General features: G+C 37.8%; 3 protein-coding genes and 1 pseudogene across 5 annotated transcripts in view; all 4 read left to right on the top strand.

Moving 5' to 3' along the window:
• The first annotated feature begins 1129 nt into the window (after positions 1-1129).
• LOC125275875 (E3 ubiquitin/ISG15 ligase TRIM25-like) lies at positions 1130-6001 on the top strand. Of its 2 annotated transcripts, XM_048203182.1 has the most exons (7): positions 1130-1226; positions 1792-2403; positions 2521-2616; positions 2835-3068; positions 3185-3338; positions 5031-5090; positions 5225-6001. In XM_048203182.1, the coding sequence occupies exons 2-7, from the start codon at positions 1843-1845 to the stop codon at positions 5779-5781; spliced, it is 1662 nt and encodes a 553-aa protein (XP_048059139.1). In that variant the 5' UTR covers positions 1130-1226; positions 1792-1842; the 3' UTR covers positions 5782-6001. The 2 variants fall into 2 exon arrangements, with proteins under 2 accessions (XP_048059139.1, XP_048059138.1); XM_048203181.1 differs by lacking the exon at positions 5031-5090 and having other exon boundaries at positions 1142-1226.
• A 1584-nt stretch (positions 6002-7585) lies between these two features.
• Positions 7586-12441, top strand: LOC125275869 (E3 ubiquitin/ISG15 ligase TRIM25-like). Of its 2 annotated transcripts, none has more exons than XM_048203174.1 (8): positions 7586-7728; positions 8005-8602; positions 8724-8819; positions 9033-9266; positions 9384-9537; positions 9631-9690; positions 9810-11576; positions 12389-12441. In XM_048203174.1, the coding sequence occupies exons 2-7, from the start codon at positions 8042-8044 to the stop codon at positions 10355-10357; spliced, it is 1653 nt and encodes a 550-aa protein (XP_048059131.1). In that variant the 5' UTR covers positions 7586-7728; positions 8005-8041; the 3' UTR covers positions 10358-11576; positions 12389-12441. The 2 variants fall into 2 exon arrangements, with proteins under 2 accessions (XP_048059131.1, XP_048059132.1); XM_048203175.1 differs by having other exon boundaries at positions 7608-7728; positions 8010-8602.
• LOC125275865 (tripartite motif-containing protein 16-like) overlaps positions 7626-23887 on the top strand; it is an 81007-nt gene continuing 64745 nt past the window's right edge. The window contains exon 1 of the mRNA XM_048203170.1: positions 7626-7728. The gene's annotated coding sequence lies outside the window, so the exon portion shown is untranslated. The remainder of the gene's footprint in view (positions 7729-23887) is intronic.
• Positions 11843-15645, top strand: LOC125276272 (annotated as a pseudogene).

Raw genomic sequence — 23887 nt, 5'->3', positions numbered from 1 at the left:
TGACACAATGACTCTCCTTCACAGAGTCCAGACCACTTTCACTGAACCCTTATACCCTGCTTTTTATTCTGGAGATGGTTCAACTGTCAGGATCATGGAGCAGAAAAAAAGATCAATTATAAATCCAGAATGTATTCCATAAATTACTTGAACTATTCACAAATGGAAAAGGTCAGTGGTGTATATATAGAGTAGGCCTTCAGGGTAAATTTCCACCACTTTTACCACACTAAAATGATTATAATCTCATTAATCATGATTTAATAATCTGAAAATTCTCAATTTTTTGGTCAGATAACTGATTTGTTTTATGTTTGATATTAAATACATAAATTGTATAAAACAATTTGAAAGAATGTTGTTTTTATCTTGAAGTGAAATATATTGTGAGACTCTTGAGGTCAGAAGTCATAGGAATTGGTGCAGAAAACTCGTCAGTGGGCATGATGTTGCTTTTAATATTTAACTTTAGAATTATTATAATTCATGGAATGATTATTTAATAATTCTATGAATTAGATGCACATTCTGACATTTTTATTATTGATCATAACGTATAGGCCAGTTAGTTCAGTCATTTTAATCTTAATTCATAGTTTATTACTGTTATGGCATTCCTTGAGCTAAAAATACAGACTTATGTATATTTTAGAGAACTGTAGAGTAATTCAGATGCATTTCTTTGACATATTTTGTAATTTAATTTGTATTTCATTATTCAATTATCTAAATTGTCGAAATAGAATTACAGAAAATATTTAATTTAGTATTTTACATTAAATCATCAAAAATTATATCAGACATATTTTAAATATTCAGCATAAATCAAATGTCAGCTGTGATAAAAGTTTTTTTACCCCAGTACAGGATCATTATCCCAGTAGTGGGCAAAATAAACCACTTTAATGATCTTTTTAAGTCTAGAACTAAACTATTGTAAATGTTTTAATAATTACAGTTCAGTAATAATCTGCAGTCGATCATATGTGGAAAATAAACTTTTTTGGTTGTTGTTTTCTCTTTCTCTGCTCATCTCTCTCTCTCTCTTGGGTAAGTGGGACACAGAACACACGCCCAGTTTTGTTTTCGCGCTGAAAACCAGGAAGTTTTTGGAATTCAAGAGAAAAGAAACTTATTTCTTCACTACAAGTGACTCAACTCTAATAGATCCACACCGCTGTTCTTTAGGACAAAGCCAAGCAAATTTGAATTGTATTCCTGTCGAGGTAAGGACTTAATAAGATCCAAAGATCAAGATTGATCGATTTGTCTGCTTTTAATCGCATGCAATTATGTATTTGTGCGCGTGTAGAGTGTTTACTCCTGTAACTTGTAACAGGCCTGGTTAAACAAAATTTTGCTTTGTACTTCATTGCTAAACGATTATTTTTTAATGCAAACGTTAGTAGGCCTACTATTGAAACGGAATACTCGATTACATACAGAAGTGTACTACAAAACCTTACTTTTTACTCTTTACAATTTCGACGATTCTTTAAAAATACATATTTCTGTGGTGATCATGACTAAAGAGCATAGAGAGACTATTCTGGGATAAATACAAGTTAAACTTCTATTGAAAGCATATGAACAGCATTTGATTAGCAGAGAACATAGATTTTTCCTCAGTTAAAAAATCGAAACATTGTTATTAACATTGATCAGGCTTCTCTCAAAATATATATTTTTTTCTTAATACTTGGACTTTCAAATGTTGACAGTATTCATACTTTCACCTAAGTGAAAAATAGTACCTTTCATCTGGTAACTTTGCTTTTCTTGGCAAAACAGCTCTTATCTCAGAGACTGAGAATCTGTTCATCTTTGAAAACTCCTTCAGAAATGTCTGAGTCTGCAGTGAGTCAGTTTGTGGATCAGTTCAGCTGTCCAGTCTGTTTGGATCCTCTGAAGGAGCCGGTGACGATTCCCTGTGGACACAGTTACTGTATGAGCTGTATTACTGACTGCTGGGGCCAGAAGGAGCAGGGGCCGCCGTACCGCTGTCCCCAATGCAGAGAGAGCTTCAGTCAGAGACCTCTACTGAAGAAGAACACTCTGATAGCTGAGATGATGGAGACGCTGCAGAAGACGTCCCTACAAACGGCTGCTGTGGAGTGTGATGTTTGCACTACAGAGAAGAACAGAGCTGTAAAGTCCTGTCTGCAGTGCTTGGCCTCCTTCTGTCAAACTCACCTGCAGCTTCACTATGAATCTCCTGCGTTTATGAAGCACAAACTGGTCGAAGCTTCCAGAAACATTCAGGAGAACATCTGCCTCAGTCATGGGAAACTTCTGGAGATTTACTGTCAGGATGATCATCAATGCATTTGTTGTTTCTGTATGATTGACAATCATAAAAAACACAATGTGGTTTCTGTGGATTCAGAATGGACTAGTAAAAAGGTAATCAATGCTTATCATTTCAGGTAGTTGTCTTTGTTTCTTGAGCTGATAATATTAGTAAAATTTCTTTAATATTTTTAAATTACTTAAATTACTTTTTTATGTCAACGTCCTCAGAAAGAGTTAAAGGAGATAAAGGTGGCGTGTCAGAAGCTGATCCAGGAGCGAGAGAGAGGTCAGCGGGAACTCAGAGAAGCTGTGAAGTCTTTTAAAGTGAGTAACAGTATGAAGACGACTGGTTAAATCACAAATACAACAGATATAATATATGTTTTGTTTTAGGCAACATTTAAATCTTGCCATTTTCATTAGACTGAAAGCATAATCACTTTGGATTTGAACAACATCTATGATAATGGAAATGGTCACATGAATGTATTATTTGAGTTGTTGTTCCTGTCTGCATGATCAGATCTTTGTGTCTCTGACAGAGTTCAGCTCTAGAGACCATGGAGGACATTGAGAAGGTCTTCACTGAGCTCATCTGCTCTCTTGAGAAGAAACACTCTGAGATTAAAGAGCAGATCAGAGCTCAGGAGAAGACTGAGATAGATCGAGCAGAGGAACTTCACAAACATCTGGATCAAGAGCTGACAGAACTCAGAAAAAGACAAGCAGAGATTGAGAAACTTCTGGTTACTGAAGATCAGATCATTTTTCTGAAGGTAATGAAAGTCCTTTCATCGTTAGGCCTATACCATCATGTTTCTATACTTACTCTTTCACATTTTTAAATGGTCTCTTTTACGTAACATGCAGTGCTGTATTTGTCTCATTTCAGAGCTGTCAGTCTGTGTGTGTTTTACCTTCATTTGAAGACGTTCCCATCTTCACTCAACACACTCATCTGTCTTTTAAAGACATTTCAATCTCAGCGTTTAAGGAGGTTTTGGAGGACGTCTATCAACAGCAAACAGCCAGAATATCTCAAGAAGGTCTGAATGCTTCTTTTCCTTGAAATATATAATGTGTCATTCATACTATGTATGATTACTAGGGATGTAACGGTATTATCAATATTGTGGTATCGCGATAGCAAAATTGTCTCGATATCGTCGTAGTCACCCGACTGTATGTAACGATAGCCTATATCTTCCGGGCAAAAAGTGTAGTTTTTTTTTTTCAGCCCAGTGGAGCAGAACGGAGGGAAGTGGGAACTAGGGTTGGAACCGAGAACCGGTTCTTATCCAGAATGAAGTGCGAGGAGCATATCCTTTAAATGGATAGTTTACCCCAAAATGAAAATTTGATGTTTATCTGCTTACCCCCAGGGCATCCAAGATGTAGGTGTGTTTGTTTCTTCAGTAGAACACAAATGATGATTTTTAACTCCAACTGTTGCAGTCTGTCTGTTGTATAATGCATATAAATGGTAACATAATCTATGAGTAAAAAAAACATGCACAGACAAATCCAAATTAAACCCTGCGGCTCGTGACGACACATTGATGTCCTAAGACACGAAACGATCGGTTTGTGCGAGAAAACAAACAGTATTTATAAAATGTTTTTACCTCTAAAACACCACTATGTCCAACTGCCCTGCCCATCCGGTTGGTGAGGTCTGAACGCTCTCTGACAACGGAAGTGATCTCTCGCACTCATTGAAGTAAAGTGCGAGAGATCACTTCTGTCATCAGAATGCATTTTTGCACCTCACCAACCGGATGCTGAATGCAGTTGGACATAGTGGTGTATTAGAGGTAAAAATGATACTGTTTGGTTTCTCACACAAACCGATCATTTCGTGTCTTAGGACATCAATGTGTCGTTATGATCCGCAGGGTTTAATTTGGATTTGTCTGTGCATGTTGTTTTTACTCATAGATTATGTTACCATTGACATGCATTATACGACTGACAGACTGCAACGGTTGGAGTTAAAAATCATCATTTGTGTTCTACTGAAGAAACAAAGTCACCTACATCTTGGATGCCCTGGGGGTAAGCAGATAAACATCAATTTTTTTTATTTTTGGGTGAACTATCCCTTTAATAGAGACGTCTCAGCTCATGAATATTACAACAATGAATGCAGTGAAAAGCCCTCACGCTATACTCATATATGTCAGATATCAATGCAGAGAGAGAGAGGTGCGTAAAGCTGCACTATTAATCTTTAAAAGATCGCGTTCTCGATTTCATCACCCATATGATCCAATTCTTAAATGTCAACGATTCGCCAGTGTAGGCTATATTAAAATTTTGACAAAAAAAAAAATCGTAGAAATGCAGTTCATTGTTAGTTCATGTTAACTAATGTTAACTAATGAACCTTATTTGTAAAGTGATAGTGAATTTGTTGAGATTAGCAGTCTGTTAAACTTATTTTACAAGTATAATAAACACAAAAAGTTGAGTATTGTGCATTTTTTCCCTTAATATTATTTTTTTATTGGTTGTTTAATATTTTTTCCTTATTATGAAAACTGAAAACACTACACCGGAAGTTCCTGTTTCAATCTGACAAAGTCTTATTGACTTCAATAAGACTTTGTCAGATAAAGTAAATAAATATCGTATCGTGGACTTTATATCAAGATATTATCGTGAGATTTTGATTTTGTTACATCCCCTAATGATTACACCTATTGAATTTACGATTGTGTTTCTTCTCATGTTTTCAGTGTCAAATGTTCATGTTGCACAGACTCCAGAACCAAAGACTCCAAGTACATTTTGGCAATGTAAATTGAGCTGTTTTTCACAAACACAAATAGGCCTGTACATATCAATTGATAAAGATCAGTCAAGTGAAATGTAAAGAATGTAATAATAATAAAGTTTATAATTCTGTTTGTGTGCATCCATCCATCCTCAGATTTCTGTCAACTGAAACTGGATCCAAACACAGCACACAAAAACATCATCTTGTCAGAAGAGAACAGAAAAGCAACACATTCAGATGAAGATCAGCAATATCCTGATCACCCAGAGCGATTTGACGAGCGTCCCTACATCTTGTGTCGAGAGGGTTTGTACGGTCGCTGTTACTGGGAGGTCGAGTGCAGTGGGAAGGAATGGGCTGTAGCAGTTTGTTACAAAGGAATTGGATGTAAAGGAGACAGTGAAGACTGTAGACTTGGCTTCAACAAAATATCTTGGAGATTGTCACTTGCTCAACAGAATGTCCATTTCATACATGATAAAGCCCAAGTCTTGATCCCTGCTGTCTGCTCCTCTAGGATAGGAGTGTATCTGGATCACAGAGCAGGAACTCTGTCCTTCTACAGCGTCTCTGACACAATGACTCTCCTTCACAGAGTCCAGACCACTTTCACTGAACCCTTATACCCTGCTTTTGGGTTTTTAGATGGTTCATCTGTCAGGATCATAGAGAAGAAGAGAGTTCAGACAGACCTGAAAAAAATTAATTGATTGAGTTTCAGATTCAATTACTAAACTTCTGAAACATGTAGGCCAATATATTTAAATTAAAATGTCATTTGAAGTTTGGATGAGCAAAAGGCACAACATTTCTTAATGTTATGAAAATCATCATATTAGAGTGATTTCTGAAGGATCATGTGACACTGAAGACTGGAGTAATGATGCTGAAAATTCAGCTTTGATCACAGGAATAAATTACATTTTAAAATATGTTCAAATAGAAAACAATTTCACAATATTACTATTTTTACTGTATTTTTAATTAAATGAATGCAGCCTTGGTGAGCAGATGAAACTTTTTAAAAAATTAAAAATCTTACAGATCCCAAACTTTTGAATGGTAGTGTACTTATAAACAATTTTTATAAATATCAGTTGTTTTAAAGCAGTTGAGATAAATGAAAACATTTGCATAGCAATTTGTATAGTACATTCACAATTGTCAGGCTGGCACAACTGCAAATATGGCTGTTTTATATGTATTGACAAGGAAATAACATTAAGACTGATAATGCAACATCCAGAGGAAATCAATAGATCATTGTGGCAGAGTGAAAAGGTTTGTAGATCTCAAATACTGATTAAAAACTGCTAATTTCAAGTATAGGTAGGTTGGTACACTTTCCATGTCAGGTGGTACAATGATATATATTTACAAATATTTGGTTGTACCACCTGACGAAAAAAAGTAAAAAATGAATTAACACTTTGAAATGTTATGTCTGACTAGTGTTGGCGCAAAACCGGCCCACATATGGTCCGCATGTAATCCACATGTACCAGATGTGGGCCAGATCTGGGCCACACTATGTTGCTGTCTGGGAACTAAAACTTGTTTAAACACATTGTTCTTGACTCAAAAATATGTATTTCATCAGTTTTTTGAAGCTTTATTTGTCAATGACCCATATAACAAAACCTGTTGGAAAAACATTACAATAAACGTGTATATTTGTTAGTGTATTTGTGTATCCACAGCTAAAAATATTCTAAAATCAATAGACAATGCAGCTGTAGTTTTGATGTTAAGTATTTACTTTGAATAAATGCATTACTAGAAAAAAAGTGCAGTGCTTTATTTTGTAGTAAAGTTGAACTGTTAGAGCGTGTTTAGATCACGGTGTTAACTGTTTTGAAAGCAGTTACATCACTTTGGAGAAATGTGTCAAATCGATTGAGAAAAACTGTAATACTTCTGAATCCAAGATGCAGTTCATCATCAAGCCACAAAGTGTCAGGGCTAGTTTGGAAAATAATCAGCTGTTTACTGTGCGGTGTTGATGAAATAATTCTTTTACATCATTACACATGTATTATATGTGTTATGTTACATGTATTAAATCAAAGACTATAGACATAGAAAGGGACTTTGATTAAATGCAGATGATATTTTTTGTTGTTGTGTTGCTACCTGCCAGTAGGCTAGGACTTTCTTTCTTTACAGTTTCTTTACAATTTGGATAACTGTGTTGACTGTGTTGACTTGATTTTGTTGTTGACAAAAAGTTGACAAATGGCAAAAAACTTTTAAAGACTCGATCATCATTTTCTGCCAGAACATAGCAATGCTTCTTTAAAAGATTATAATCAAGAAGCATCACATGTTAAAACAAGAAATGATTTCTGAAAGTTTTGATGCTAAAGACACTGTACAACAATCATTTCACGCACAGATTGCTGGAAGTGTGTTAGAAGCAGTAAAAACAAACACATTTTCTATGTTACACACCATTCATCTGATTATTGGTGTCGAGAGATACGTTCTCTCTCTCTCTCTCTCTCTCTCTCATCTGCTCGATGAAAACCAGGAAGTTTGTGGATTCAGGAGAAATGAAACCTATTTCCCTACACGAGCCTCTGCTTAAGGATCCACACTCTTCTAGTTTGGTTAAAGCTAAAGGAGTGAATATTTGACTTGTTATTCTGTCAAAGCAGGTAAGAAAGTCATATAATCTAATTAAAGGTTTTATTTTTTTTCTTGCTTGCATTGAAAAATTAACATTCAATTATTACTGTATGTGTTTGGTAATAATTATATGTTAATCTGGATATATTATGTTTAGCCTTTTGGTTACAGGTGAAACATTTAGCATTATTCTTTTTATACTAAAACATAAAACTATAAGCATTTTGTAGATTTTTAGACGTGCTCTTTCATTAATGATTTACATGTGGGTTTATGTACTTTCTTTAATGATTTACTTCTGGCAGAGCAGTTCATATTTGAGGACAGATTATCTGCAAAGAAATGTCTGAATCTGCAGTGAGTCAGTATGAGGATCAGTTCAGCTGTTCAGTCTGTTTGGATCCTCTGAAGGAGCCGGTGACGATTCCCTGTGGACACAGTTACTGTATGAGCTGTATTACTGACTGCTGGGGCCAGAAGGAGCAGGGGCCGCCGTACCGCTGTCCCCAATGCAGAGAGAGCTTCAGTCAGAGACCTCTACTGAAGAAGAACACTCTGATAGCTGAGATGATGGAGACGCTGCAGAAGACGTCCCTACAAACGGCTGCTGTGGAGTGTGATGTTTGCACTACAGAGAAGAACAGAGCTGTAAAGTCCTGTCTGCAGTGCTTGGCCTCCTTCTGTCAAACTCACCTGCAGCCTCACTATGAATCTCCTGCGTTTATGAAGCACAAACTAGTTGAAGCTTCCAGAAACATTCAGGAGAACATCTGCCTCAGTCATGGGAAACTTCTGGAGATTTACTGTCAGGATGATCATCAATGTATTTGTAACTTGTGTATGATTGACAATCATAAAAAACACAGTGTGGTTTCTGTGGATTCAGAATGGACTAGTAAGAAGGTAATCAATGCTTATCATTTCAGGTAGATGTCTTTGTTTCTTGAGCTGATAATATTAGTAAAAATTCTTTAATATTTTTAAATTACTTACTTAAATTACTTTTTTATATTAACATCTTCAGAAAGAGTTAAAGGAGATAAAGGTGGCGTGTCAGAAGCTGATCCAGAAGCGAGAGAGAGGTCAGCGGGAACTCAGAGAAGCTGTGAAGTATTTTAAAGTGAGTATCAGTATGAAGATGACTGGTCAAATCACAAATACAACAGATATATGTTTTAATGTTTTAAATAGGAAACATTTAAATCTTGCCAGTTTCATTAGACTGAATCACTTTGGATTTGAACAACATCTATGATAATGGAGATGGTCACATTAATGTATTATTTAAGCTGTTGTTCCTGTCTGCATGATCATATCTTTGTGTCTCTGACAGAGTTCAGCTCTAGAGACCATGGAGGACATTGAGAAGGTCTTCACTGAGCTCATCTGCTCTCTTGAGAAGAAACGCTCTGAGATTAAAGAGCAGATCAGAGCTCAGGAGAAGACTGAGATAGATCGAGCAGAGGAACTTCACAAACATCTGGATCAAGAGCTGACAGAACTCAGAAAAAGACAAGCAGAGATTGAGAAACTTCTGATTACTGAAGATCAGATCCAGTGTCTGAAGGTAATATGTGTGTGTGAACTGTTCACATGACAACATATCACCATAGATACAGGCTCTTAAAGAAAGGAAAAGGTGTCAGATGCTTAAATTAAGTGTGAATTATTATTCTCATTTCAGAGCTGTCAGTCTGTGTGTGTTTTACCTTCATTTGAAGACGTTCCCATCTTCACTCAACACACTCATCTGTCTTTTAAAGACATTTCAATCTCAATGTTTAAGGAGGTTTTGGAGGACGTCTATCAACAGCAAACAGCCAGAATATCTCAAGAAGGTCTGGATCTTTTAATATGTTGTTGTATTGCCATTCATACTCTGTTGGATTAAACCAACAAATTAACCATACACTTTTGTATTTTCTTTTCAGTGTCAAATGTCTCTATTACAAAATCTCCAGAACCAAAGACCCAGAATGATTTTTTGCAGTGTAAGTTGAACTGTGGTTTCTTCAAGGCAAACACTCATTAATTGATAAGTATCAGTGGACATGATCTGTTACAATGTGATCATTTTGAAACCAAAATTTACTTTATTTTTCCTCTTCAGATTTCTGTGAATTTCACCTGGATCCAAACACGGCAAACAAAAACCTCAAACTGTCAGAAGAGAACAGGAAAATATCATGTTCTGATAAAGTTAAACAATATCCTGATCACCCAGAGCGATTTGATGTGTTTCCCTACATCTTGTGTCAAGAGGGTTTGTACGGTCGCTGTTACTGGGAGGTCGAGTGCAGTGGGAATAATTGGGCTGTAGCAGTTTGTTACAAGGGAATTGGACGTAAAGGAAGAAGTGATGACTGTAGACTTGGATTCAGTAAATTATCTTGGAGATTTGAAAATTTTCTTCAAAATTTTAATTTCCTACATGATAAAGGACAAGTCCGTATCCCTGCTGTCTGCTCCTCTAGGATAGGAGTGTATCTTAATCACAGAGCAGGAACTCTGTCCTTCTACAGCGTCTCTGACACAATGACTCTCCTTCACAGAGTCCAGACCACTTTCACTGAACCCTTATACCCTGCTTTTTATATTGGACAAGGTTCATCTGTCAGGATCATAGAGCAGAAGAAAGTTCAGACAGACCAAAATTAAATATAATTGATCAAGTATCAGATTCAGTTGCTAAACTCCTTAAATGTTTATATATTTAAATTAAAATGTAATTTGTAGTTTTGATTATCAAAAGGAATTACATTTCCTAATATAAAACACCAAGTCATTCTCAAATTGGATATAGTAAATACATTTACAGTTCATTATCAGATGTTGCAAAATCAGATTTTTTTGATTTTGTGTTTTCTGTAATCTTGGCATCTGAAAAAATGTTTCATCTTCAGCAAAGTTTAGTTCATAATAATTCATGTTTGAATCCATGATGCAGTTTATCATCAAGGGTAATTTGGGTAGTTTGGAATATAATCAGCTGTGGAACAAACTGTTTACAGCGCGGTTGATCAAATGTTTTATGTGTCACATCATGTAATGTTATGTATTAAATGCAGCCGCTATTTTGTTCTTTTGTGTTGCTGTTGTTAATTTGATAAAAAATTTAATGAAATTGGGGTATTTTGTGTTAATAACATTACAGTGATCTGATTCATTTCAGTGGAAAAATTTATTTTAGGAAACATTGTCTTAAGAATCTGTGTTTCTAATACTATTATGACATTCCTTTATAATTTAGAGAACTGTAGTATCATTCAGATATATTTCTTTGATTTAATTTGTCTGTCATTATTCAATTAATTAAATTGTCAAAATACATAGATTTACCTAGAATATCTAATTTAGTATTTTACATTAAATAATCAAAAATGATATCAGACATATTTTACATATTCTGCAGAAATTTAATGTCAACTGTGATAAGTTGTTTAGCAAGAGCTTTTTACTCCAAGTAGAGGGTTAGTGGGCAAGATAAATATGAAAGTAAGAAATTGTAAATGTGATAAAAAGCAAAACACACCTGATTCACATTCTTTGTTTATCATTTTCTAGAAGTATAGAGGTATTCTAGAAGTATTGCTGTATTTTTGTGTAGTTTATTAAGAGAAGGTACCCACCGTTTTACTCTGACGAAAATGACTTGAACGCACCTAAAGTCATAAACATGAACTTCCCTGGGGGACTTGAACTCACCAACTGAACACACGCCCATTTTTTGTTTACTTGCTGAAAACCAGGAAGTGTTTGAATTCAGGAGAAATAAAACTTATTTCTCTTCTAGAAGTGATTCAGTCTCTGTAACAGATCCACACCGCTGTTCTTTGGGATAAACTGTAAATCATATTTGAGCTGTATTTCTGTCGAGGTAAGGACTTCATAGACATTCCAAAGATCATTACTTTATCATGTTGTCTGCTTTGTAACAGAACTGGTGAAACACAATTTTGCTTTGTACTTCATTGCTAATGATTATTTTTGGGATTTTTTTGTTGTCTAATGAAAACGTGAAAGTACTATTGTAACGGAATAGGCCTACTCGATTACATACTGAAGTGTACAACAAAACTACTTTCTACCCTTTGCAATTTACGATTATTTTTAAAAAAATACAAAACTATTTCTGTGGTGATCATGACTAAAGGGTACTTGGGTAAAGTTGGTTTTATATTCGCACATTCGGACTTCTGATAAATTCAGACTTTCCAATAAATGTGCAATAAATTAATGTTTGCGAATTTTAAGCATGATTTTAAGCAGCGACATGATATTGACAACCAACGATTGTCAACTTACAACATTTTTCACAGTCGATCAAAATAGGCAAGTAGCCTATTGTTTTAATGGCATATTTACTTGTGAATGTCCTATGTAGTGTGATTAACAAGGCTATTGAATACGGATGTCCGAATGTGCGAATATAAAACCAACTTTACCCAAGTCTAAAGGGACTATTCTGGGCTAAATACAAGTTAAGCTCTATTGACAGCATATGTGAACAGCATACAGCCTGCAGTTGATCAGCAGAGAACAGAGTTTATTTCTTGAGGAAAAAAATTAAACATTGTGATCAGGCTTCTCTCAAACAATTTTTTTGGTTAGATACTTGGACTTTGTAAAATCTTGACATTCATTCACTCAAGTATTTGTCAAATAATGCTGCTTTTCTTGGCAAAACAGCCTTTATTACCTACAGGACAGAGACTGAGAATCTGTTCATCTTTGAACACTGCCTTCAGAAATGGCCGAGTCTGCAGTGAGTCAGTATTGTGGATCAGTTCAGCTGTCCAGTCTGTTTGGATCCTCTGAAGGAGCCGGTGACGATTCCCTGTGGACACAGTTACTGTATGAGCTGTATTACTGACTGCTGGGGCCAGAAGGAGCAGGGGCCGCCGTACCGCTGTCCCCAATGCAGAGAGAGCTTCAGTCAGAGACCTCTACTGAAGAAGAACACTCTGATAGCTGAGATGATGGAGACGCTGCAGAAGACGTCCCTACAAACGGCTGCTGTGGAGTGTGATGTTTGCACTACAGAGAAGAACAGAGCTGTAAAGTCCTGTCTGCAGTGCTTGGCCTCCTTCTGTCAAACTCACCTGCAGCTTCACTATGAATCTCCTGCGTTTATGAAGCACAAACTAGTCGAAGCTTCCAGAAACATTCAGGAGAACATCTGCCTCAGTCATGGGAGAACCTTCTGGAGATTTACTGTCAGGATGATCATCAATGCATTTGTTGTTTGTGTATTAACAATCATAAAAACCACAACACAGTGTCTGTGGATTCAGAATGGACTAGTAAAAAGGTAATCAATGCTTATAATTTCAGGTAGTTGTCATTTTTTCATGAGTTGATAATGTTAGTCAAAGTACTAGCCTACTTCCTCCTTTTATGTTAACATCTTCAGAAAGAGTTAAAGAAGATAAAGTTGGCGTGTCAGAAGCTGATCCAGGAGCGAGAGAGAGGTCAGCGGGAACTCAGAGAAGCTGTTAAGTCTTTTAAAGTGAGTATCAGAAGATGTCAGTGATGTTTACAGTGTTTCTAAAAGTGACGTATTATTACAGAATCCAATGAAGATTCTTAAGTGACATTTGCAGGGGAAAAACAAGACCAAATACATACTTGTACACACATAAACACACAAAAAAACAAACAAAAAAAATGACACGTGCAAAAATGTTTTTGTTGCAAAACCCACTGAATTGTTGCTTTCGGTTCTTTGTAGTGATATAATGTATGTTTCAAAATAATTGGAAAACTAATTTGCTATAAACAAGCAACACTTTTATTTTACCAGTTAATTTGACTAATAGTAGACTATAAAAGATCACTGTTTTGATTTCAAGACAAGATTTATGATAATGAAGTATCATGGAGGCTGTTGTTCCTGTCTGCATGATCAGATCTTTGTGTCTCTGACAGAGTTCAGCTCTAGAGACCATGGAGGACATTGAGAAGGTCTTCACTGAGCTCATCTGCTCTCTTGAGAAGAAACGCTCTGAGATTAAAGAAGCAGATCAGAGCTCAGGAGAAGACGGAGATAGATCGAGCAGAGGAACTTCACAAACATCTGGATCAAGAGCTGACAGAACTCAGAAAAAGACAAGCAGAGATTAAGAAACTTCTGAATACTGATGATCAGATCCAGTTTCTGAAGGTAATGAAAGTCATTTTTATTTTTATCATAATATGATAAATATATATGTGTGTATGATCCTTCCACATCACAACATATCACCATAGATACATGCTTTTCCCTCTTATTGAATGGAAGAAGTGTCTCATGCTTCATAAATTGTCTATATAATTATTCTCATTTCAGAGCTGTCAGTCTGTGTGTGTTTTACCTTCATTTGAAGACGTTCCCAGTATCACTCAACACACTCATCTGTCTTTTAAAGATATTTCAATCTCAGTGTTTAAGGAGGTTTTGGAGGACGTCTGTCAACAGCAAACAGCCAGATTATCCCGAGAAGGTCTCTTTTTTTTATTTAAAAAAGTTTTTCTAAAAAACGGTGTTGATTCACTTACAACATTTTAGATTTCATATTAAAATTAGGCATTCGATTGTGTTTCTTACCTCATCTTTAGTGTCAAATGTCCATGTCTCAGAGACTCCAGAATCTAAAACCCCAATTGGATTTTTGCACTGTAAGTTGAGTTTTAATAATATACATGGTTTTCTCACACAGCTGCTGAATGATAGTTAATACGATTTATTAAGTGTTTCTATTATCTGGTGAAAAACATTAAATAATTGATCTGCTTATGTTATTAAACTCTTAAAATGTAACATTGTGAGGGGAAAGTGTGGATGTCACTTAATTTTAATATCTATTTGTTCCTCCATCTTCATCAGATTTCTGCCAACTGCAACTGGATCCAAACACTGCACACAAAAAACTCATCTTGTCAGAAGAGAACAGAAAAATATCATGTTCAGTTGAAGTCCAGCAATATCCTGATCAACCAGAACGGTTTGATGGATATGGGAATGTCTTGTGTCGAGAGGGTTTGTACGGTCGCTGTTACTGGGAGGTCGAGTGCAGTGGGGATGACTGGTCTGTAGCAGTTTCTTACAAAGGAATAAGTCGTAAAGGAAGAAGTGATGACTGCAGACTGGGGTTTAACAACAAGTCCTGGAGATTTTCCCGCTGTCAACAGAATTTCTATGTTAGACACAATAATGAGCATGTCCGTATCCCTGCTTTCCGCTCCTCTAGAATTGGAGTGTATCTGGATCACAGAGCAGGAACTCTGTCCTTCTACAGCGTCTCTGACACAATGACTCTCCTTCACAGAGTCCAGACCACTTTCACTGAACCCTTATACCCTGCTTTTGGGGTTAGTATTGGTTCATCTGTCAGAATCATAGCGCAAAGAAGAATTTAGATCAATAATAAAAAGGGCTTTTCACACTGCTTTTAACCCGGGGTTATAAACGTCACTTTTAACCCCAGGCAAAGGAGCGCTTCACACTTGTAATTTAGATGCAGGTTTAGCACCGCTTTTTACCAGGGGTTATGAAACCCTCCTCTGGAGCAAGGTTAGCACCGCTTTTGCAGAAACAAACTTGTACAGTGTGAAACAATGCGGTGTTAGAATGTTACAGCTAGACACTTAGCAACCAACAACCAATCGCGTGTCTTAGGCCACGTTCACACAGTCATTTTTTGACAACTGCATTTACTTAACACGTGAGAGTCTCAAAATGTCTCGTTCATACAACAACTTTCAGTAGCGTCTGGAACACTGTCAGTATGAACGTGCAGCAAGTGTCAAGCCCGTATTCTCTTAATAGTAACCATGACGACAGTGATTAAAGGTGCTAAAGAGGATGTTTTGTTTTATACATTTTTGCAATATTTTAGATTATGAGTTACCTGCAGTAAGTCCGACATAATGAATCCACTAACACGACACAGCGAATGCCGGTGGTAAACATTCGTGTTCCAGTACGAGTGTTTACGAGTTTTGGGAGGCATTTCTTCGAAGGAGGGGGGTTGTTCTTACGCATGCGCTCATTTAAAAAACTCAGTAACAGTCTTTGGTTTCTCAGTCGACAAAAGATCCTCTTTAGCACCTTTAATTGTTTTTTAGATAGATAATTGATTTGTACATTTGTTTTATTTTGGATATTAAAGATTTGTATGAATATTTGTAGTCAAAATAATTGATTTAGATTTGAATGATGGTTGTTTTTCATTTCAAAGTGAAGTGTTATTTTGAGAACCTTGAGGTAAGAAGCCTCATTGTAATTGGTGCAAAAAAAAAAAACAGTTTTTATAATTTATTATAATTCATGAAATAATTTGTTTATGGCACATTTCAGACATCTTTATGATTTATCTTAACATGTAGGCCAATTAAGTTCAGTCATTTTAATCTCAGTTTATAGTCTGTTACTGTTATGACATTCCTTCAGTTAAAAATTTAGACCTGTGTATAATTTACAACACAACAAAGCATAATTCAAATGTTTTTCTTTGACTGAGATTTTGCCATTTAATTTGTCTGTATTCAATTATTTAACTAAATGTTACTTTAATTCTCATTAAATATTCTAAATTGCAATTCAACTAGATCAAATATAATGTTTAATTTAGCATTTTTCATTAAATTGTCAAAAAATGATCATAAAAAAATAAAATGTCAGCTGTGATCAATTGTGGGCAAGATAATCCACTTTCATGATTTTCAATTGTGGAAATTGTGTTTAAGTATTGATTCTAAAAGTATTGTAAATGTCTACATTTAATAATTACAATGTTCACCAGTCGATAATATGAGGAAAATAAACATTTTATTTCTCTTTCACTGTTTCTTTCTCTCTCTCTTCTTTAAGACATGCCCATTTTGTTTATGTGCTGAGAACCAGGAAGTATTGGAATTCAAGAGAAATTAAACTTATTTCTCCACTACATTCAACCTCTGTAATAGATCCACTCTGCTGTTCAGCTGTAAAGCAAATCATATTCAACAAAAATGTTTTCTGCTTTTAAAAAAAAATGAATGCAATTATGTGTGTGTGTGTGTGTGTGTGTGTGTACAGAGTGTTTCTACTCCTGTAAGTTGTAACAGGCCTGGTGAAACAAAGTCTTGTTTTGTAGCTACTTCATTGCTGAACGATTATTTTGGGATTTTGTTTTTCTAATGAAAACATAAGTAGTAGTTACTGTTGAAACAAAATACTCGATTACACACTGAAGTGTACAAAACTTTTTACTCTACAATTTTAATGATTCTTTAAAAATACAAACTTATTTCTGTGGTGATCATGACTAAAAAAAAATATATATATTCTGGTTAAATACAAGTTACCCAGATAGCATGGTGACACTGTTTGTTAGTTTGTATAGCACATTTAAAAGCAACACAAAACTAAAGCAAAACGAAAATAAGAACAAACATGACACTTACACAAAACCATCAGATATGCACCAACTAGCTAATAACAGTTGCCCGGGCAAGTAAATGCCTGATACACTGATACAATTGTTGAGTTTTGATCCAAACCATCATTTTGGTTGAGATTGAAATGTCAGAGTTAAAAGTTGTTTAAAGTATGTTGGATCAGCATTGAAATTTTGATGAAAGTCAACAGCACACATGGGTGGAGACAGTGACATTGAATGATTTGTAGTTGAAAGATCATGCAGGTGTGTATCTCTGCAGAACACTAGTGGGTGTTTCTCAATCAGTGGGGCATTTTCAACCTCTTTACCTGATTCTTTACATTCTTAAAAAATGCATATTGCTTTGATAATGTTTATTAGGAATTTCCTGAATAAAGTTCTAACACCATTTAACAGATTTCTTGAAGTGCAAAAGACATGAACGTGAACAAGAATGTCACACTTCACACAGAGTCTTGCATCCATCAGTGCTTGCAGGGCACATTGCTTCCTTTAGTAGGGGTGAAGGCAGATGAAGATGGACATTAAAAAAAAAAAAAAAGACGTGAGAAGCACCCTCCTGATAATGCCGACATTGATTATACATTGAGTTGTTGTCGACAGCATAATCACCTGACCTGGGATTTGATTCTATCTTGTGCTTCTGCTCCCTGCTTAATCAGGTAATCATTCATATTCCAGAATCACTATTAAATTTGAGAAATGTAACTGATTTCTATTCAGTTTAGCCTGTTTCCACTGCAACACAATAAAAACTACATCTTGTGTTTATTAAGTGACTGACATGGTTATTTTGTAATATTTAAAGAGATTAAGGTCTATATAAGGTGAATCTGCAGCTTTAAAGGGATAGTTCAGCCTGAAATGAAAATTCTGTCATCATTTATGCTGGGCACTGTTTTTCGGTCGGTTCAATTTTAACATCTCCTACCTTCTGGGTATTGGGGGTTGTAGACTAGAGTTATGTAAAAATTATGTAAAAATTATGCTGCCTGCTTGTTCATATAAAACAGAGAGATTTAAATTGTGTAAGACACTTTTTGTCAAGAAACACAGTATGCATGGGGGTGTGAATCATCATGAATAATGAGTCATTTACACCCGAGAAGACAAAAGATCTGCATAATGAGGTGTAATGACCTGCATAAATAATGAGGCCTTTCAGCCAGGTAGGCTGTGAAAAAACCCTCTGTGATCATGTCTCAAGCTCATCATGGTGTATATCGAACATACAGAAAAAACAGCAATACTGTGAAATATTATTACAATTTAAAATAATGGTATTCTATTATATACTTTAAAATATAATGTATTTCTGTGATGCAAAGTGTCTGAACAATTATGTTACCTCTATGGCATTTCAGGCTTTTAGCTTAAAAGCATGCACATTTGGAGAAATATTGATGGATTCTCATATGTTTATGTCAATTTTTGTATACAGAGGATTAATATTTATTCAATATTTATTGTCATCACTATGAACGCTGGATACTGTGTTTTCAATTCATACTTGCAGCCGGAGAGCGGTCTGTGCACATTTAGTCCACAAATTAATCTAAAGAGGAACAACCATGTGACTCTCCAGGAACTAACAGAGGCCAGAGATTGCTATAACATCCAGATAAACACTTTTCAAGACAATAAATACACGATTGAGACGATGTATGCATGTATTGCCTCAGAATTCATCTGAATAGCGCTCCCTTCGTGGGCGTGGCCACATTAGCGGATAATGAGCTGAATCACAGACTTCTGAGATGGCTCTCTTTTCATACAGATTACATAAACAGAGAATATTTGTTTTCGATTTGACTAACACGATTTAAAACCTGATATTTCAACGTTTTTTTAGACATAAGTCTCATTTTTGTGTCATTAGTATTCACTAAGTTACACTTCATTTTCTGAGAACTATCAGATTGGACTTCGTTCAGAGGGAGACGAGAGATCACGCATCATGTTAGTTTTCTTTATTTTGCAAAAAGCACAACATATTTGTTTTTACTCTGAGTGTACACAAATAAAAGAAGATATTCCACAGATTAAAATGGTGTATAACTCTTAATTGTATATGCAACATTGACGGAATATTTTGAGTCTCTTTCACACCGGTAAGAAAAAAACCTATGTGGTATCACCGGCGATACCTCAGACCTCAGAGTGTTAAAGAGTCGCTTTGTTTCAGCTCCCATTCTTGCTACTCCCGATCAGTCTCGTCAGTTCGTTGTGGAGGTGGATGCGTCAGAGGTGCGATTTTTTTTTCTCAGAGGTCACCTTCGGATGACAGAGTACATCCTTGCGCATTTTTTTCTCATCGTTTAACCCCCTCGGAACGGAATTACGACATCAGGAATAGGGAGTTACTGGCTGTTAAGTTGGAGCTGGAGGAGTGGCGCCACTGGTTAGAGGGCGCGGAGGTCCCTTTTATAGTTTGGACCGATCATAAGAACCGCTAAACGGTTTAATTCCCGACAGGCTCGCTGGGCACTGTTTTTCGGTCGGTTCAATTTTAACATCTCCTACCGTCCGGGGTCCAAGAATGGTAAGCCTGAGACACTCATTCTGCCATTCTGCCTCCCGATCGGGTGGTAGCAATGGTCACCTGGGGGGTGGAATCCAGAGTCCGCTCTGCTTTGTGCAATGTCACAGTTCCCGTGGGGTACCCTGAGAGCCTGTTGTTTGTGCCAGAATTGGTTCGAACTAGCGTCCTACAGTGGGGTCACTCATCTGTACTAGCTTGCCACCCAGGAGCGACTCGTACCTGTAGTTTAATCAAGCAGTGGTTCTGGTGGCCTTCCATGGCGCAAGACGCTCGTCAGTTCGTGTCAGCATGTCCTACCTGTCCCTTCGAGACCCTGGTCACACTTAGCAATGGACTTCGTCACAGGCCTAGTCTGTCTATCGGCAACACGGTAGTTCTTACTGTGGTGGACAGGTTCTCAAAGGTGGCCCATTTTATTCCCCTCCCCAAATTGCCTTCAGCAAGGAAGACAGCAACTATCGTCCTGGATCATGTTTTCCATATTCATGGCCTCCCGCTGAACGTGGTTTCTGACAGGGGTCCCCAATTTGTGTCAAAGTTTTGGGTTCTGTCGACAGCTGGGGGCGACTGCGAGTCTTTCCTCCAGGTATCACCCGCAGACAAACTGTCAGGCTGAGCGTGCTAACCAAGGATCTGGAGAGAGTCTTGCGTGTTTCACTGTTCGTTTTCATCACCATGTACACACCCGCTTTTCTGTGAATCTGCCCTGAGCAGAAGGACCGCTCCCTCGAGGCACATTTGGACGATTTTTTGTTTTTAGTACCATCTACACATTTCCCGGACAGCAGCCTTTGCAACTTCCTGTATGCCGGCCTCAACACCGCCACCAAATCACAGCTGTCCGGGGAAGGACCTCGAGGGAGCTTCCCTGAATACGTGGAGTGGGTACTGGCGTCATGTGGATCGTTGATGACCGTGGATTTCTGCGACAACGACGCCAGCCCCACTCCCACTCCAGTGCCCAGCCAGGAACCTCCAGACAGCGTGGTATGTCAGCGCAACACCACCGAAGACAGAGAGCCCGCCTCCACCGCGATGCAAGAGCCAGCGATGAGTGGAACAACTGAGCATAACATCGCTGCGGAGACGGAGCCCAGCGTGTCTGACCAGGTGTGTGAGTTTGCTGCTATTTCCATCGCCGAGGGAGTTAGTGACGAAGACGAGGGTTTGGAATGGAGCCCCGCCCACACTCCCGCCACTGAGAGTGAGTTCCAGGCAAGCACCAATGACTGTTTTGAGTTTGGAGAGGATTCCCTACCTCTGTTAATTCCTGAGAATGTCTGCCCCATTCTAGATGAACTGGTCCCACCCAGCCTCCCTCTCCCACCTCCTCTCCAAACCCCTGATAATGACTTTGTATTTTTCAGTCCCTCTGCTAATCAGCCTGTTCTCCAGCCCTCACCTTGCCTGCCACCCAACCCTTGCTGTCTCACATCATGCCCTCAGCTCTTCTCCAGCCTCCTCTCAGTGGCGTGGCTACATCTGGGGCCTGCTGTGAACCAGCTTCAGGCGATGAGGATCCTCCAGCCTCAGATCCCATCATAACACCTCGGCTCATCGTCCTGACTCCTCCGCCGCTGCTCCATCCACCCTCGTCTACAGCAGAGACCATCGAGCATTCGGCTCCACTGGACTCCCTCGGTCCTTCAATTCCACCTGGGTCAGACATCACCATCACATCGCCACAGACCTACGGGTCGTTCGAGTTTCTCCGACCCTCCACCCCTACGGCTCCGATTGGCTCCGCCTTTCCCTCAGGTTCCGCCTCGGCCCACAGTCGTTCCAACTCCACCTCAGCCCTCCGGTACCCTGCTGCCGCCTCGGGGGGCCGTCACTGCAACTCCGTCGCGGACTCCGAGACCATCGGCGTCACTCCGCTCCTTCGGCTCTCTGTCTTGGCCCAAGGATCCATCTACATCGGCTGCGCTGCTTCCACGCCTCCCCAAGGTTGTTTGGAGCGTTTCACCACCTCGGCTCCTGCCTCAAGCAACGCCGCCGTGGGTCGCCATCCTGGCTGTGGCCTGGAGCAACATCTGGACTCCTCTGCTCAAGGCTACCACCCGGATTTCACCACCCCCTGCACCTCCCTGGACTTCACCATACTCTAACCCTCTCCCGGAATTTCACCCTCCTTAATCTCCTTCCTTCCATCTCACGGCGCGAGGACGCGCCTTTCCGGGAGGGGGCGATATGTTACATGTGCACTCTGTTTTGGACTTCTTGTAGTTTCATTTCCCGCCACTAGTTAATCACCATGGTTACTTATCACTCCAATCATCACATTCAGCTGTGTCTAATCACCCTCTTGTGTTCCTGTGTATATAAGCCCTGTGTTTCCTGTCTAGTATTGTCCGGTATCGTTCATGTGTTGTTTGGTTGTCTCCTCGTTGTACCTGTTTATGGATTACTCTCCTTGTGGATTTATTAAAGAAAGTTGTACTTCTATACTCGTGCGTGTTTATGCTCCTAACCAGCAATTGTAACACACTGAACCCTTAAACCCTGCTTTTGGGGTTTTAGATGGTTCATCTGTCAGGATCATCAGCAGACCAGGAAAAAATGTAATTGATCGAGTTTCAAATTAATTTGCTAAACTTCTGAAACATATAGTCCAATATATTTTGATTAAAATATAATTTGTAGTTTGAATGGACAAAAGGCATCAAGTTTCTTAGGCAAGGCAGGGCAATTTTATTTCATATTTCATACACAATGGTAATTCAATTCAAATAATTACCCAAAATAAAACAAGTGAATACATTTTCTTTTCAAATTACTTTCCAAATGTATAAATAATTTTCATTCATTTAACTGTTGTGAGAATGCACGCGGCCGTGAACGTGTTGGCATAGCAATGTGATACTTCCTGTTTTCTTTCCTGCCTGTTTGTCCTACAAAGGAAATCTCGTTTAAATCTGGTTAAGGACACTCCGTATACCACATCCTTCACAGGATGTGTCCTCAGGAGGATGCAGCCTTCGAAATGAAATGAGACACAGCTACAATTTCAATCTCCCCTTTTGCTAAGACACTTAAAACTGCGCCACACAGCCCCAAACCCCCTTTCGGAGATATCTTAACTATGCACCACAGCTCAAATTTCCCCTTTGAAAACTTTGCCCCAACCAACGTGTTTTGATTTCCGGAATGTGTTAATCATGTTGCCTTTGCAAGTGATCACAATTTCCCCTTAGAAACCCCTTCCACGTACCACAGAGTCAGATAGCCCAACCATCATGGTTTTGTTTAACTAAACACCATCAATGAATATAAAACACCAATTTAAGCCAATCTCAAGTTGGATATAGTAAAAAAATATACAGTTCATTATCAGATGTTGCTAAATCAGATTATAGGGATTTTGATTTTGTGTATTCTGTAATCTTGGCATCTGAAAGTGTTCATCTTCAGCAAGGTTTCTTTACTGCAGCACATAATAATCCATGTCTGAATCCATGATGCAGTTCATCATCAATGTGTCAGGGTTATTTTGAAAAAATAATTGTTTATAGTGCGGTATTGATCAAGTTGTTTTACGTCATCACAAATATTATGTTATATTTCATGTATTAAATGCAGATGATATTTTGATTTGTTGAGTTGCTACCAGCTAGTAGGATCACCTTTATTTACAAACAGTTTCTTTACAAGTTTGATAACTGAGTTGACTTCAGGATGAGGTCTGATTTTGATTGATTTTTGATTTCGTTGTTGACAAAAGGCTGAGAAAGTGCAAAATCTTTTAAAGACTCACATTTTTAAAATGACCTTCATAGCACTGTTTCTTTAAAAGATTAATCTTTATATTTATTTTTCTTTGATTTAATGTATAAATAATAATGTGATTGTCACAGATCCCTTGTTCCCCGGACTTCATTTCCCATGTTCCTCCTGTTCTCCACACCTGCACTCACTTCCCTTGTCATCTCCCCATCATCACAGATCATCGTCACCTGGACTCCCTCGTCAGCACTCCTTTATTATGGACTCACTCCCTTCACTCCCTGTCCGTTCTCTGTTGTGTTATGGTTGTTTTATATGTCTCTCGCTGCGTTATATTCTTGGATTACCATTAAACCCTGTGGTTTTGTAGATCTCCGTATTTGCCTCATCTCTCCTGCATACACACCCGTAACAGTAATATGTAATTATAATAAATAAAGAGCAAATCAAATTAGGCATTTGTGTTAATAACATTCTAGTGATCATTTGATGGAAATGTGG

Source organism: Megalobrama amblycephala, linkage group LG9, assembly GCF_018812025.1.
Source record: "Megalobrama amblycephala isolate DHTTF-2021 linkage group LG9, ASM1881202v1, whole genome shotgun sequence".
NCBI classification, from domain to species: Eukaryota; Metazoa; Chordata; class Actinopteri; order Cypriniformes; family Xenocyprididae; genus Megalobrama; species Megalobrama amblycephala.
Note: the sequence above shows the minus strand (reverse complement) of the source record. Positions and strands in the feature narration are given on the sequence as shown.

Excerpts from the sequence above, each read along its gene's own strand:
- LOC125275875 (XM_048203182.1), top strand. The coding sequence starts at position 1,843 with ATGTCTGAGTCTGCAGTGAGTCAGTTTGTGGATCAGTTCAGCTGTCCA. Across the intron at positions 2,404-2,520 it reads CAGAATGGACTAGTAAAAAG|AAAGAGTTAAAGGAGATAAA; the intron begins GTAATCAATGCT and ends CAACGTCCTCAG. Across the intron at positions 3,339-5,030 it reads AGCCAGAATATCTCAAGAAG|TGTCAAATGTTCATGTTGCA; the intron begins GTCTGAATGCTT and ends TCATGTTTTCAG.
- LOC125275869 (XM_048203174.1), top strand. The coding sequence starts at position 8,042 with ATGTCTGAATCTGCAGTGAGTCAGTATGAGGATCAGTTCAGCTGTTCA. Across the intron at positions 8,820-9,032 it reads AAGCTGTGAAGTATTTTAAA|AGTTCAGCTCTAGAGACCAT; the intron begins GTGAGTATCAGT and ends TGTCTCTGACAG. Across the intron at positions 9,267-9,383 it reads ATCAGATCCAGTGTCTGAAG|AGCTGTCAGTCTGTGTGTGT; the intron begins GTAATATGTGTG and ends TTCTCATTTCAG.